Source organism: Dama dama, chromosome 28 (assembly GCF_033118175.1).
Source record: "Dama dama isolate Ldn47 chromosome 28, ASM3311817v1, whole genome shotgun sequence".
In the NCBI taxonomy this organism is placed as follows: Eukaryota; Metazoa; Chordata; class Mammalia; order Artiodactyla; family Cervidae; genus Dama; species Dama dama.
The window spans coordinates 25,122,818-25,138,131 of NC_083708.1; the positions used below are offsets into that span (position 1 = coordinate 25,122,818).

At 39.0% G+C, this 15,314-nt stretch overlaps 1 protein-coding gene across 4 annotated transcripts in view; it reads right to left on the bottom strand.

Moving 5' to 3' along the window:
• NCOA7 (nuclear receptor coactivator 7) overlaps positions 1 to 15,314 on the bottom strand; it is a 159,485-nt gene that overhangs the window by 38,469 nt on the left and 105,702 nt on the right. For 3 of the 4 annotated variants that reach the window (XM_061131670.1, XM_061131668.1, XM_061131669.1), the window contains 5 exons: positions 12,020 to 12,133; positions 11,350 to 11,475; positions 9,391 to 9,575; positions 4,027 to 5,063; positions 2,569 to 2,737 (listed from right to left, as the gene is read on the bottom strand). In XM_061131670.1, the coding sequence (XP_060987653.1) occupies positions 2,569 to 2,737; positions 4,027 to 5,063; positions 9,391 to 9,575; positions 11,350 to 11,475; positions 12,020 to 12,133 (1,631 nt within the window). The remainder of the gene's footprint in view (positions 1 to 2,568; positions 2,738 to 4,026; positions 5,064 to 9,390; positions 9,576 to 11,349; positions 11,476 to 12,019; positions 12,134 to 15,314) is intronic. The other variant, XM_061131671.1, reaches the window with a different exon arrangement.

The window sequence follows — 15,314 nt, forward strand, 5'->3', positions numbered from 1 at the left end:
GGAAAGATGTCTACTCAGATCCTCTGCCTGCTTTTTAATTGAATTTTTTTGATACTGAGTTGTATGAGTTCTTTACTTATTTGAGTTCTTTATGTGTTTTGGACATTAACTCCTTATCAGACATATAATCTGCAAATATCTTCTCCCTTTCAGTAAGCTGCTGTTTCATTTTTCTATGGCTTCCTTCACTGTGCAAACACCTTTTAAGGTTGATGCAGTCCTATTTGTTTATTTTTGCTCCTGTTGCTCTCACCTAAGAAGACGTATCCAAAAAAATATTGCTGAGACTGATGTCAAAGAGCTTACTGCCTATGTTTTCTTGAAGGAGTTTTGTGGTTTCAAAGTCTTACATTTACGCCTTTAACCTATTTTACTTTTCTATGTGGTGTAAGAAAGTGATTCAGTTTTCCCAGCACCATTTATTGAAGAGACTGTCTTTGCCCTATATTCTTGCCTCCTTTGTTGTAGATTAACCGACCATAAAAGTATGGGTTTATTTTGGGGCTCTGCATTCTATTCTATTTCCCAATCTTAAACTAAAATGTGGCTTCCTTTAGGGTAGGTAGAGACGGAAATATATAAAGAACAACTGAAAAAAATTTCCCAACATCTACACATAAAAAATCATTAACATAGTGAGATATAATATTTCCCAGAAAAATATTTGGTCAATTAATGATTAGTTTAAGAAAGACAATTAAGCATGCCAGGTTATTTGCTAGCCAAAGACAAGAAAAACAGGGACACTATAAAATACAATGTAATGGAATTCAACAAGTGACCTACTTTAAAAAAGCTCACAACAACTACTTGTGTGTGAGGTCAAAGAGAAGTGCTATTTCAGCATTACAGACTTATCATGGCTTAAAGAATGACAATAAAATAACTACATGTGTGAGACTGCAAATAAATTACTCTATAATATAGATTCCTTGGTATACATACATCTCAAAGATAATAAAACTGAAAAAACCTAAATTCTTTATATTATAAACTCTACATTTTTCCAGAGAGAAAATGACATAGGTAGGTTTCCCAGTAGACCAGTAATCCACATAACTTAAATAGAGCTGAAAGAGTCAGTACTTTGTTTTCTCCACCAATAAAATCAGGAATTGGTTGGCCTAGACGTCTGTTATACATCTATGACATATGATTTTAGAACTCTGATTTTCACAGGGCTTCAGAAATTATGTGTAAATATTTCAAGAAGAAGAAATGTAAAAGACACACATTTGCTTTGTATCTCCTCATTATCTGTAAACTTGGAAGGAGTCAGTGTTGGGGTTGCAAGCACAGGTAGAGGATTACACCTTGTAAACACAAAATAAATTACATTTAACGTCTATGTTAACACGAGTTTGTATCCCTAACAGAAAAAATATTAGCAAATTCCTTAATTAAAATTCTATTAATTAGCTTCACATTAAACTACGAATTATTAAGATCAGGCAATTCTTCATGAGAATTACCATCCTGAGCACTAATCAGGCAGAAGTTGTGCTCGTGTTTGGGATTTAATTTTGCTTTATTAAGAAAGCATGCTGGGGAATTCCCTGGAGATCCAGTGGTTAATACTTGGCTCTTTCACAGCTGTGGACCTGGATTCGATCCCTGGTCGGGAACTAAGTTTCCACAAGCTGAGTGGCATGGCCAAAAGAATAAAGTAAAATGAAATTACCTCTTCAATATTGAGATATCTGGGGAAAAGTTAATTTAAATAAATAAACATTCATACTTAAGGAAGCTCACTGAGTATTTATTCTTGGCAGGTATGTTAGCCAAAAAGCATGTCTTGATGACTAGTTAGGTAAAGGAAAAATGTGTGTGTTTAACAATTTTGAAGACTAGTTGCAAGGCCTCTGTGAAGAAATTTTTATTCAATCACAAACAAAAGAAAATTTTTTTCTAAAAAATATTTGAGAAATATTTGTCCTAAATATTTCTATTATAAAGAACTCAGTGATGTACTGCTGAAGAATGTCATGCCACTGTCCCTGCTGTCCCAGACAGTCACATCACCAATAAAACTTCTTTGGCAATTTAAAAATACAAATCTCTTTAGAGGCCTATGTAGCCCCCCAAGCACACCCAGATGACTTCAGACACATTTCTCATGCTGCTGACTCACAGACACTTTCTCCATAAGGGGAAAGCAATCTTTAGTCCCCCAAGAATAACAGGCACTTTAAAATTAAAATCATGCCTTTCTGCAGCACTTGGGGTTTAGCTCTGCTCCATCATATTCCTTTATTCCTAACAGAATAGCACTTCCACTTACTGGCACCTGAAAATACTTCAATCTTCCTTCATTTAAAATTCAACTGGCTAGAAAGTTTTGAAAGTGGTTCAGCACACAGGACCAAAGATGACTTCAAATTTGCTATATTGAAACCACCCTTAAGCCCAAAGCTACTGAAATAATATCCTTTTAGAAATTCTAAGATGTACCATGAAGAGAAATCTCTTATTCAAGAATAAAATCAAGAATTTTAAGACTAAATTAAAAATTGAGATGCATTTAGAGTCTACTTGACCAACAGATTTCCTATTCTAGCCCACACTCACCTCTCCCGAGGAACAGCAAACCAGTACTCCGGTTGCTTTCTTCGTTTGCCATACTGCTGGACCACGGCTGTCGTGTGAGTGGCAAAAGATTTCCTCATTGGTTTTCCCACTTTAATGCACAGAAACATGGGTGGAGTCTTGCTTTTCTCTTCTTTTGAAGGAAGTATATCTGAATCACACATGAAAAAAAGAAAACTCCATTACTAACAATATTGGTGATACCGAAATATTTCAACTTAGAATTTCCAGTCTCCTCTTAGTGGTGGAAAGTCAAAGCATATGACATAAACATCATATAACATGATCATGTTAGATTAGGACTAACTAAATGTTTCAGACCTTCTTAAGCACAGAAGGTGAAAGTTCTGGATGTTTCACATTGGTCTACATCACCTGAGATGCTACAAACTAGGAATAAGGATAAAACCCAACACAACAGCAAAGAGTAGAGATTTGTGACAATCTGCAAGAATACATATCAGTGAATGATACTGAGGACCAAATCACACCACAATGCCATTCAGTTTAAAACTGAAATACCTTCAAAAACCGAAGTGAAAAAGGAAAAGTTCCTTGAAAGATTTTTTAAAAAGCACACCCCTTTCTTTATAGAATTCTGTGTCATAGTTCAATGTTCAAAATAGATACCATATATTGCTGATTCTTCCCAATTACTACTGACCCTTGAACAACAGAGGGTTTAGAGATGCTGACACTTCTGCAGTAAAAATACACATATAACTTTAGAGCTGTCTCTCCATAGCCCTCCTCCATAGATTCAAACAACTATGGATGGTGCAATACTGTATTTCAAATTTATTGGAAAAAAAATCTGTATACTAGTGGACCTGTGCAGTTCAAACCCTTCTGTGTATCAATAAAGATATGCTCTATTGAGGAAACACTGTTCTCAAATAACTGTACCACTTTTGCCATTGCATCTGCAAATTTTAGAAAGGCAACTATACAGGCATACCTTGGAGATATTGTGGGTTTGGTCCCAGACTATCACGATAAGGCAAATATCACAATCAAGTGAGTAACACAATTTTTTTTTGTTTCCCAGTGCCTATAAAAGTCAGGTTTATATTATACTGTAGTCTATTAAGTGTGCAATAGCATGATATCTATAAAAGAGTACAATGTAATTAGAGAATCCTCTATTGCTAAAAAAATGTTAACCACCATCTGAACCTTCAGGGGTAATATCTAAGATCACCGATCACAGATCACTACAAATATCATAATGAAAAAGCCTGAAATATTGCAAGAATTACCAAAATGTGAAACAGAGACATAAAGTCAGCAAATACTGTTGGAAACAGGGCGCCAGTGGTCTTGTTTGATGCAGGGTTGCCACAGATCTTCAATTTGTAAAAAAAAATGCAGTTTCTGTGAAACACAATAAAACAAGATATGCCTATAGAACAGAATAGAAAGAAATTAAAAATGGCTTACCTTCAATGGGTACCTGAATTCTCTTTAATAGCCATAACTGAACTTCAGATTTATTATCCATTTGTGCACCTTGGCCGCTATTGTCCAGAATAGGTTCCAAAGAAGTATCTGGATACTCTTTATTCATACTTTCTTCTGTAGAGGAGCTCAGTTGCAACGGAAGGGGTGTTTTCTCTTTTGCCCAGGTTTTATCTGGCTCTTCCTTGCCCTCAATCGGGGGATCACCTGTTTGGGGAAGAGAACTACTAAGGGTGATGTCTATTCCCACTGGCTCAGTACTTTTGCCATCGCTTAATTCTGCCTTCTGCACGTTATCAGGTAACTGTGACCCTTCTTTGTTCTTATTAAGGTAATATTCAATGAGTTTGACTTTATCTAAATCTTCGTGGATGTTCAGTGTGTTGTCCATTTGGCTTTCTGGGGACCCAGACCGCTTGTCCACCTCTGGCATCATATCTTGTTTCTCACAGGTTTCTAAGTCTAGGGCTCCCTTCAGTTCAGCATCACACCCTGTTCCCGAAAAATTCAGGGCTGACTGAATTTCCGTAGAGCTGATTACTCGTGATTTAGTCTTCCTTAGTTCCTCTGGATCAAGAGAAAGGCACTCCTTTGAGGTGTCTCTTTTGTCCGTTCCACCTTTAGTTTGAGAAGAAAGTTCTTCCAAGTCAACGAAGTCATCATCTTCCCCTAAAAGAGAATTTTCTTTGGCTACAGATTCAAATGCAGCCCGAGTGTCAGAAGGTTCCTTGCTGACGTGAGCTACTGCGGTAGATTCTTGGGTTGCCTCTGCAGCGGATTCCAGTTCCTTTACCTTGTCTGACACAGAGCTGTCTGAGGGCTTTGTTTCTGTGTATTCTGGTGACTTCTCTGAAGGTCCCATTGGTGTGGAATCTGAAGTGATGGTTCTCTCTCCACTCTGCTGCCGTTTTTCTTTGTTGAGAGATTTGAACTTACTGAACGGGTTGATATCCTTTTCTGAAGCCAGGTCTTCCCATTCTCCAGGCCTGTACAGAGGACAAAGATCCTGAGGTAGGTCACTGCGGGGGGAAAAATTGTGGGTGCACATGGAATGTTAAAAGCAAAACCAAAAGCAAAAGGATGAAAGGCAAAAAAAAACTGAAACAAAATCCAACCAAAAAACCAAAACATAAATATACCACAACTCAAATTTATGTTTAAAGGACTTTAAAGCAAGGAAATAAAATCAAGAGACTGACTTCAAAATGAAAAATTAAATCAGCCATAAAAAGTGGCAAAATAAAGAACCATGAGAGTTGCTTGCATATCCTATTAGAAGCAAATGAATGGTATTTGAGGTCATTTATGAACATGGAGATGTCACCCACCAGATTTTTAATGATGAAATAAAGTTTCTGATTTTCATGAAGGACAAAGGAGAGGGAATGTTGTAGTACTATGTCTAAAATTCCTTAGATATTCAAGGCTTTTCCTTTTTTCATAAAATAGTACATAAACCAACTACATTACTTTTAAAAAATATTTTTATTTATTTTTTAAAATTTATTTATTTTAATTGGAGGCTAATTACTTTACAATATTGTAGTGGTTTTGCCATACATTGACATGAATCAGAATGGCTCATTGACGAAGTAGCTACTCATTTAACTGCTCTGTAAAGTAACTGACATGGAACCATAATTTTGGTTTCATGGTTTAAGATCCAACGCTTTCAAAAAGAGACATCCTTCTACTCCTAAAAGAGATACAAGGGGATTATTTCCACTATTACTGCAGGTACATAGCACCAGCTCAATTTTATAGTTTAAAAATTTATGAAAATAAGTCAAATAAGTTCTTACTTACAACAATCAGTTTACATTTCTTATCTCTTTCATTTTATTACACTATCATTTTACTTTATGGCAATAAGCAGCTGTTTTATCAGCTGAAACAGTTTCCTGGGACAAGGTCAATTATTTTTCCTTAGTGACAGATGCTTTATTACCCAGATTTAAATTATACAAAAAATATTGATTAAACATGTTTTCCAAAGTCCTCCACAGTTTACTTACCTTACTGTCGATATGGACTAAAACACAGATATGAAACCCTTTTTAAAAATAACATGTTTAGATTTCAGAACTAAATTTTCTAAAAAGGCTTGATCATATTCAGGTAATACTTTATTATTCTGGCTTTGAAATGATTATGACAATACTCAGCAAAGTCCTAGGGAGTTCAAGTTACAAGACTGTCTCCCCAAAGTTACTGAATAAATCACTTGCATGGAGCATCCAGGTTTTTTCCAATATAAAATAAAAGCCTATGTAACTGTTAGGCTCTGATAAATGCTTTAAAGTGAAAGTGAAGTCACTCAGTCACGTCCGACTCTTTGCGACCCCGTGGACTGTAGCCTACGAGACTCCTCCGTCCATGGGATTCTCCAGGCAAGAATACTGGAGTGGGTTGCCATTCCCTTCTCCAGGGAATCTTCCTGACCCAGGTATCAAATCCGGGTCTCCTGCATTGCAGGCAGACACTTTAACCTCTGAGCCACCAGGGAAGCCCGATAAATGCTTTAAGAGGCCTCTAATTCATAATTCATTTCAATTCAATAACCATTCGCTGAGCCCCTATACACCATATATGCTAAAAGACAATTGTGACAGTGTCTCTGTTTGGAAGAAGCCTGCACACACAAAAATGTTCTGCTCACCATGAGCATCTCAAGAGATGTTATAGATGCTTCAATCTTAGAGTCAAGTATAATGTAGCATAATTTCCATTTTCAGACCCCAAATTTAGTTTGGCATATTAAAGACCAAAGTCAGTCCTATAACAAAGAAGCCCAGCTTTTCACATACTTAATGATCACACTGATAAGCAAAACCATCTTCCAATGAACACCTAAGTCCCTTCCTCATCTCTTACTTCCCTGGCTAGCTTAACTTCCACAAAGAAAGCATATGACTGCACTCTAACCAGCCTCCTATATTACCTTCTCATCTACCCCTTCCTTCTTGTTCTACGTAATCCAAACCAGGATTAATTTAGCCATCTGTTTTGTTTTTTTTTTTTTGTATTGCAGCTGCCAAGCTCTTCTGGGGCAATGTACACAGTGGTGTCAACTGGCTCTGCTGTTAATTAATGTTTTCTAGACTCAACCAGGGACCTAATGATGACCAATAATCCCTTCAGTTGTTCCTTTCCTAGTCTCCATGGCAGCTGGAGCTACAAAATGTCTTGCACAAAGTATATAAGGCCTGAAGGTAAAGATCGAGAGGTTTTACACACACACACTTTTATTATCCTCTAATAAAAAAATTTTGTTAATAATAAAAATAAATAAAAACCATTTGCACATGGCAACCAGATAATTTGCACTTCTTGCTTTAACATATAACTTTAAATAATGAAATTTAAACTACTTTAAACTTTTCAACAGTTGATGGAATTCTGAGGTCAGTACCAAATTCATTTGCCACTGATTCTACTACCTCATTCTATTTTGCTCATTGGTGCACATACTCTTCATTAGACTAAAAACATCTTTAGATCCCTGCATCCACAGGAACAATCACTACAACTCTGAAATAATTTCAGCACACCAGGAGCCAATTCTCAACTCTTCCCTCTCCCCCCAGCTACAGCATTAGCCTCGGACCATGAAACACAATCTCACAATGAGAGAATGCTTTCTGTAAGGATGTATCTTCCCTATTACTAAAGAACACTTAACATCCTACCCTGAAGATGTGCAATAGAATTGCTCCATTAAAAGCCATCACTGGGGAGGAAATGCCCCTAACTGCCTGGCCATCCACTTCCAAACTTAACTGTTTCTTTACCTGTTCTTGTCTTCTTTCCTCTTATCACAAAGAACCCCATGTTCATTCTTTCCAAAACTAACTCCTTCACTCCCTTTCCTCCTTCTCATCTAAAGATTCCAAGACGGCTGGACACTCCCTCACATGGTTCTTATGGAACGCTATGTTCATGTCTAGGTCTACAGTGCTGTTCAGATACCACTCCTGTCCGCCTGTTGTACCCAGCAGACAGAGACAGTGGCTGTGACCCACTCGTCAACATATCCCTGCCACACAAGAGGCGTGCACTCAGATGTATTAGAACCCTCAATCTGCATGAATAGAAGATTCCCACAGAATAATGAAGAGTTTCAGATATGCACAGAAGGTTCAATACATATTAGGCAGCAGGTTATTTTCTAAGAGTTTTGGTATATCGACCCTTTTAGTTCTTGTAACAGCTCTGCAGGCTAAAAAATACTATTAATTCCATTATACAGATGAGAAAACTGAGGCTCAAGATTGAGTTACTCAGGAAGGTCGTGGAGTCATACAGTGACAGAAAATCCAGGCATCGTCACGCAAAACTTCCTGGCCTGCTGTACTGCCTCCTAGAACCTCTCACTTAGACGCTTCAGCCAGGACTCAGAGACCTCAGGGGCCCTGCTTCCATGGTTCCTCCAGTGGCTAGGCCACTGCAGGGTCTAGTGGATCAGTAAGGACTGCAGAAGTCCAGGGGAGCCTGCCGGCATAAACCCCTAGGGACTCTGTTTCTGGGTTAGCTCCCTAGTTTCCTTTCATTCTTTTTATGAGTCCAAGGGGCAGGTTTCCCTTTGTACTGCTGGACCCACTGCTGTCTCTTCCTTCCTACCACTGAGAGCTTCCAAAGATGTTTACTGCGAGCACATACACAGTATACAGAATGAGGCACACTGACAAGATGACAAAGAATCAGATTAGCTCTACAAGTGAATCGATTCTCTGAGTTTCCTTCAGCTGTTTCTTCATGGGGAGCTTCTCTTTTTTCAATCAAAAAACTCAGTTTTAGAAGACAAAAGGAATCAGAACTAAAGCAATATCCACCTACATTTCAGAGACAAAATAAACTACTGTTACTCTCTTTCACACCATTTAACGTAGTCTGGCTACAAGGCAGTGTCTCTGCACTGTCCACTCCAATCTCTCTCCACAAAGGATTAAGGAAAGACACAAGCTGAGGAAGAATATAACTCTGCTTACCAATTAAACCGAATAGAAAATCCTGATTAACTCTTGATAATCAGACAAATTCTTTCAGAGAAACTTCACTTATTCTTTCGTAAATTAAGAACGACATCCAGGAAAAGAAGCCAAAGAAACAGCATTTTTACATGCTAGCTTTTTTGATTTTCTCATCTGTGAATGTTCTACTCCTCCCTATTATTGATTTTATCATTTCCATTTTCTCTTTTTTCTATTTCTTAAAAATTTAGTACAGATATTCTACCTTCAAATTCACCTCTACACAGTCTCTCACTCCCACCAATGCCCTCACTTTTTAATTGCATTTAATTCTCCCAGTACTCCCTTGGCTGGTAAACAAAGAAAGGTGTCTTACGATGGCAAGGCATCTTTGATCTTCATGTGGGAGATGTCATTGTAGAGGGCGATGGAAACGACCTCTTCCATGGGGCAGATGAGGCCGTATTCCTCACAGCCATTTTCAATGACCAGGGGATCGGACTTGTGAGGGTCGAACATGATGTTGTTAGGAGTGACAATCATGACGCCTCCGACCACACCCTGAGGAAGAAGACAGAACAGAGTCGCTACAGGCGAGATGCGGCCAACATAGTAGCTTTAGTGAACCCATGTTGCCATTCCACTGACTTCGTGAACCCCGGTATCTGACAGGACAATTGCAACCCTTCTACTGGAAAAACAGGCTGAAGAAATTGCATCGTTGGGTGCGGAGTGCTGAGTCAGAGAACCAGACATGCCTCGCTGTGGCCGTCAGCTGAGCCTGGTTCGAGCATGGCTGCTCAATAGAACAGGGATCTTGGGTTTCACATGTATGTCTCAGATTCCCTAGTTCCCTGTTGGTAAAATGAGAAGGGCTGTCCCAGGTGGTGTCCTGACTGACAACTGTGGACTTTACAATTCACTCAGCACGTATTCACCTGTCCAGCAAGTGCATGGCACTGTGCTCTGGGGGCAGCTATCTCAGTCTCGGTGCCAAAGAACATCCCTAATATTTTGATCTAAGATGCTCAGAAAGCCCACATTCAGCAAACAGGAATATGAAATTTTTACAAACAGAAGTGAATATATTCAAACCATGGAAACTGAAAGCAAAGAGAAGCTGGGAATTCCCTGTTGTTCCAGTGGTTAGGACTTAGTACTTTCACTACTGAGGGCCTGGGTTCAATTCGTGCTTGGGGAACTAAGATCCCACAAGCCATGTGGTGTGGCCTAAAAGAAAAAAAAAGAAAGCAAAAACAGTAGCATGGTGGGAGCTTGTCTGAAACTTTGTTGGTTTACATGGTAGACCATGTTGACCATGGGGATATTGTCTACCAGGCACAGTAGAATACAGACGACTCCCTTTAGGTAAATTATTTATTCTGATACTCTTAATGAGTTTAGTGATCACCTTAGCAAAAAGTTTTGCCTTTCAGACATTACTTATTCTTGGTTGCAAAAGTTTTTCCTACCGTTGGAACCCAGCATTCCTAAGAGCACAGGAATTCGCTTTATATCAACATTACCCCTTCTTCAGAGGCTCATTAAAAGTCAGATTTGTTTTTTACACAAAACACCAACAAGCAAAAAACTAAAAAAATTATATAACAGACATTTTCAAACCAGCATCTCTAGTGGCAAACAAGTTGATAACTTAGCATTTTCCAGGTCAAGTGCTAAGCTCCTTAAATGAATCATCTTTTTTTGTTTTTAATTATTTTTTTAATGTTTTATTTTGCACTGGGGTATAACCAATCAACAAACAATGCTGTGATAGATTCAAACAGCAAAGGGACTCAGCCATAAACCCCCCTCCCAGCCAGGCTGCCACATAACACTGGGCTCTCTACACAGTACATCCCTGTTGGTTACCATGAATTATCTTCTAATTAGCACACCCTACTAATTAAATTTTATTATTATTCCTACTTCATAGATGAGGAAAATGGAAGCTTAGGAAATGTAAATATTTTCCCCGGGGTCTCAGAGCTAGTGGCGGTAGAGCTGGATTTAAGTTCAGTTACTCTGACTCTAGCATTTGCTGTTAAAACACATTCTATACTGTCTCCCTAAAACTTCATGGGCTAAGAACTGAAATATAAGTGATAAACCCAAGATCACAAAGGAACACATTTCCGCTCAATGGTTACTATTCCCTTAGTAAGTAAAATGCCAGGCATCCAAGAGGAAAAAACAAATGCACAGTTGTGAAATCCTGCAGCTGAAACTTCAGGTAAGATATTTTTAAGTAGTCTGCCTTTGGTAATTTGGAACTGGTTTAGTTTTCCACAGATTCTAAGAAAAAAAAAAAAAAACAAATTGCATAGCCATATACCTTTCCATCAGTGAAGTACCGGCAATTCATTTTCAAAAATTTTACCACTCCTGGCTCGTCCTCTTCTGAAGTGGATGATAAGACTCTCTCGATGGGTTTTAAGGCCTTTCTTGCTAAGTCAGCATCCTTTAGAAAGCAAAAATTTCCACAAATAGAAGCACTTTTAAAAATATTATTTATTTATATGAATTCAGTTATCTAAGTTTCCTATAAGTAACCTGTTTTTATTAAACTTTAATATTTATAAAAGGCAAATGTCTTCCATCCTTCAAAAATAATCACCCAAGTCAAACTAAGATTTTTAAAGCGTATATGTATGAACATATAAAAATGCCTCATCACATCTTTAGAAAATACCTTAAATGAAAGAATTCATATTGAACTCATTCAAATTCTGTAGAAAAAGGAGTAAAAGTGTTACAAATAAACTACTGGCCTCACTGAGAGTTTAACTTCTACATAAACAAGACATGCATTTCTGCCTTTGAGACCTTAAATGTGAACAGGTTTTTTCTCTCAACTAATGACAAATTATTTTAACCCCACCTCTTCAGTGAGGGAGGAGAGTTTCAGATGAACTCTTGAGAAAAATAACGTGAGCTATTTTCTATAATAACTCAAAAACCGGTACTGATAAATCTGAGCTTCAGTGCAGGAATGAAATACATACAGGCAGTTTATCGTATTCTGCATCTGATGATGAAGGAGAGACAGTAGCACCAGGACTGGATGATGATAACCTTAAGGTACTCGAGGGAAAGTTGGCATCTGGCACAAAAAGAACCTGAGAATGGGAAAGACAGGCTAGGTGAGTCCCAAGAACCAGGGCAGTGTTCAGAGCAGTGACTCTCCGCACAGTTACCACACTGGGTGTGGGATGAAGACCTCATTGGCTTGCACTGAACTTCTGACTTACTCGGGGTCTCCCTGACTAATTTGTGAAATAATATTCAGCAACAGGAATGTGTGCGGTACAAAGGGTGTTGAACATACTGCAAGGCTCTCACAGAAGAGAGAAAGGTGGGGGGATATTCTGCATAGGCTATGTGAAGCAGGTGAGTCCAGATGAAGCCGTGGGCAGCAGAATTTGGACAGGAAGGGAACAGCCTTTCAGGGCAGGGTACAATAGTACATGGGCATAGACGCGAGAGTAGCATGGCATACTTCTAAACATAACACTCGTGTCAGGAACAAACAGGATGCATAGAGGCTTTCTGACTCCAAGAAGGCCGTGAGGGCTAATGCAGTAAGGTCCTTATGTGAAAAACTATACACGGCAGCATCAATAATCTCAGCACCTTCTCTTCCATCACTGTTTGGCTTATCTAAAAATCCCCTAAGTTGGTGGCGCTGGTGGTAAAGAATCCACCTGTCAATGTAGGAGACACAAAAGACGCAGGTTCGATCCTTGGGTCAGGAAGATCCCCTGGAGTAGGAAATGGCACCCTACTCCAGTATTCTTGCCTGGAGAATTCCATGGACAGAGGAGCCTGGCGGGCCACAGTCAATGGAGCCACAAAGAATCGGACACAACTGAGCGAATGAGCCCATACTGCACTAAACTGCTTTCTTCTGCAAGATATTCTGGTTCCCGAAATGCTATTACGATTCTGTTATTCAACACTCTTTTAACAACACATGCTACATTCTGGCATTATGTCAAATACTATCTTAAAATGACCTCTAATGTTATAAAACATGTGAATGTGAAAGTGTCAGTCACTCAGTCATGTCCAACTCTTTGTGACCCCCATGGTCTGTCCATGGGATTCTCCAAGCAGGAATACTGGAGTCGGTTGCCATTCCCTTCTCCAGGGGATCTTCCCAACCCAGGGACTGAACCGGGGTCTCCTGCATTGCAGGCAGGTTCTTTACCATCTGAGCTACCGTAATTCACAGCTTAATCATGTAACAACTGTTCAATATTGTTACTGAACACTCTGCCCCATCTTCTAGTCATATCTCTATTTTATTTACTTATTTATTTTTGAGAGTTCTGTTTTATTCAGTGGGAAGTTTTAGGACTTAAGCCCAGGAGACAGCATCTCAAGTAACCCTGAGAGAACTGCTCTGAGGAGGCAAGGGGAGGAGCCAGGTTATAGGAGGAGTTTTACAAAGGGCAGGTAGTTTGAACATCATAGATTATTGCTAAAGAAAACCAGATATCCCAGGTTAAGGAATTTAGCACTTTTTTTGTATGGGAAGAGGCAAGAGTCTGGGCTCACTCAAATCATTCCTTTGCATATCTCTATTTTAACTTTGTTGTTCAGTAGCCCAGTTGTGTACAACTCTTTGCGACCCCATGGACTGTAGCACGCCAGAACTCCCTGTCCCTCACCATCTCCTGAAGCTTGCCCAGGTTCATGTCCACTGCGTCAGTGATGCCATCCAACCATCTCACCTCTGACAACCTCTTCTCCTCCTGCCCTCAATCTTTCCCAGCATCAGGGACTTTTCCAATGAGTTGGCTGTTCACATCAGACAACCAAAATACTAGAGCTTCAGCATGAGTCCTTCCAACAAGTATTCAGGGTTGATTTCCCTTAAGGTTGACTGGTTTGATTTCTTTGCTGTCCAAGGGACTCTCAGGAGTCTTCATCAGCACCACAATTTAAAGGCATCAATTCTTTGGCGTTCTGCCTTCTTTATGGCCCAGCTCTCAAAACCGTATGTGACCATAGGGAAGACCATGGCTTTGACTATACGAACCTTTGTTGGCAGAGAAATGTCTCTGCTTTTCAACACACTGTCTAGGTTTGTCATAGACAAATTTTAACTTTAGTTCTTTTAAATCTCTCTTCAATCCAGAAAAAAAGTGAGCCAAGAACAAAACACACCTTAAGATAAGGTGGAAAAATCATCATCAAGGAGAAATAAGATGAGGACTGATAGTACTGAAAATATGAGCTTCCAAATTACCAAACATTCATTAAGAAGTGGGCCATACAATTTGGTCTAAGTTTCCAAATAACCAATGCAAAGAGATAGACATCATGAGTCAACAGAATTCACTATCCATAAAATAAAAACAAACCAGTTTCTTACTAGTACAAGTAGTCTCCCACGAAGCCTCATTAAAAAAAAAAAAATGTGTCTCACAGTGAACTCTTTGTCCTAATGACACATTGACAGTAAATGCAATAACCAGTTTTGAAGGACTGTTCTTTGTAACAGTGTCAAAATGGGTCGGTGGCAAATGTCAAAAGGTCAGAGTTTCGTGAATGTAATTTACAGAAGGCTAAAATTACATGGTCTTAGTATACAGCTCTCATTTATTGTATGTTTCTGGGCTAGGACAGAAACAGATTTCTTCCAAACAGATGTCAATTCTCTATTAATATTTTCTTTTTGCACCTGAGCTCTTGACAAGTGTTAGGCAACATAGGTTGAGATTCTATTGCCTGACATTCTAAATGTCAAATCAAAGAGATAATTCCTATGCTTAAATAGCCCACTGTACTGTAGATAGAAGTGACAGTGTTAACATGGAGAAGTCCAGTCACTATATGTCCTCCTAAAACATGCAAGTGAGTCTGGATCACTCTTCTTAATTCCTCATCTTTGCCAGAAAAATCATGAGCACAGCCAGATCTCGGGACAACTAACAGCAGATAATTGTTTAGTTATATGAGGGCTACACAGCACAACAAAGGCAAGAAGGACCATCTCAGTAAATGTAGGCCAACCCCTCATTTCAGAGATGAAACCAAGGTCAAAAAGGAAGTGACTTGCCCAAGTTTAATAGCTATTAAAGGGTCAAAGGAAATGAAGCTTTGGAGCACCTATTTTTGTATTATTATCCTTAAGGAGGCATATTAAGATGGTTAGATGAGATGGTTAGATAGCATCACCAACTCAATGGCCATGAATCTGAGCAAACTCCAGGAGACAGTGGAGGACAGAGGAGCCTGGTGTGCTACAGTCCATGGGGTCACAGAGTTGGACATGATTGAGCAACTGAATAA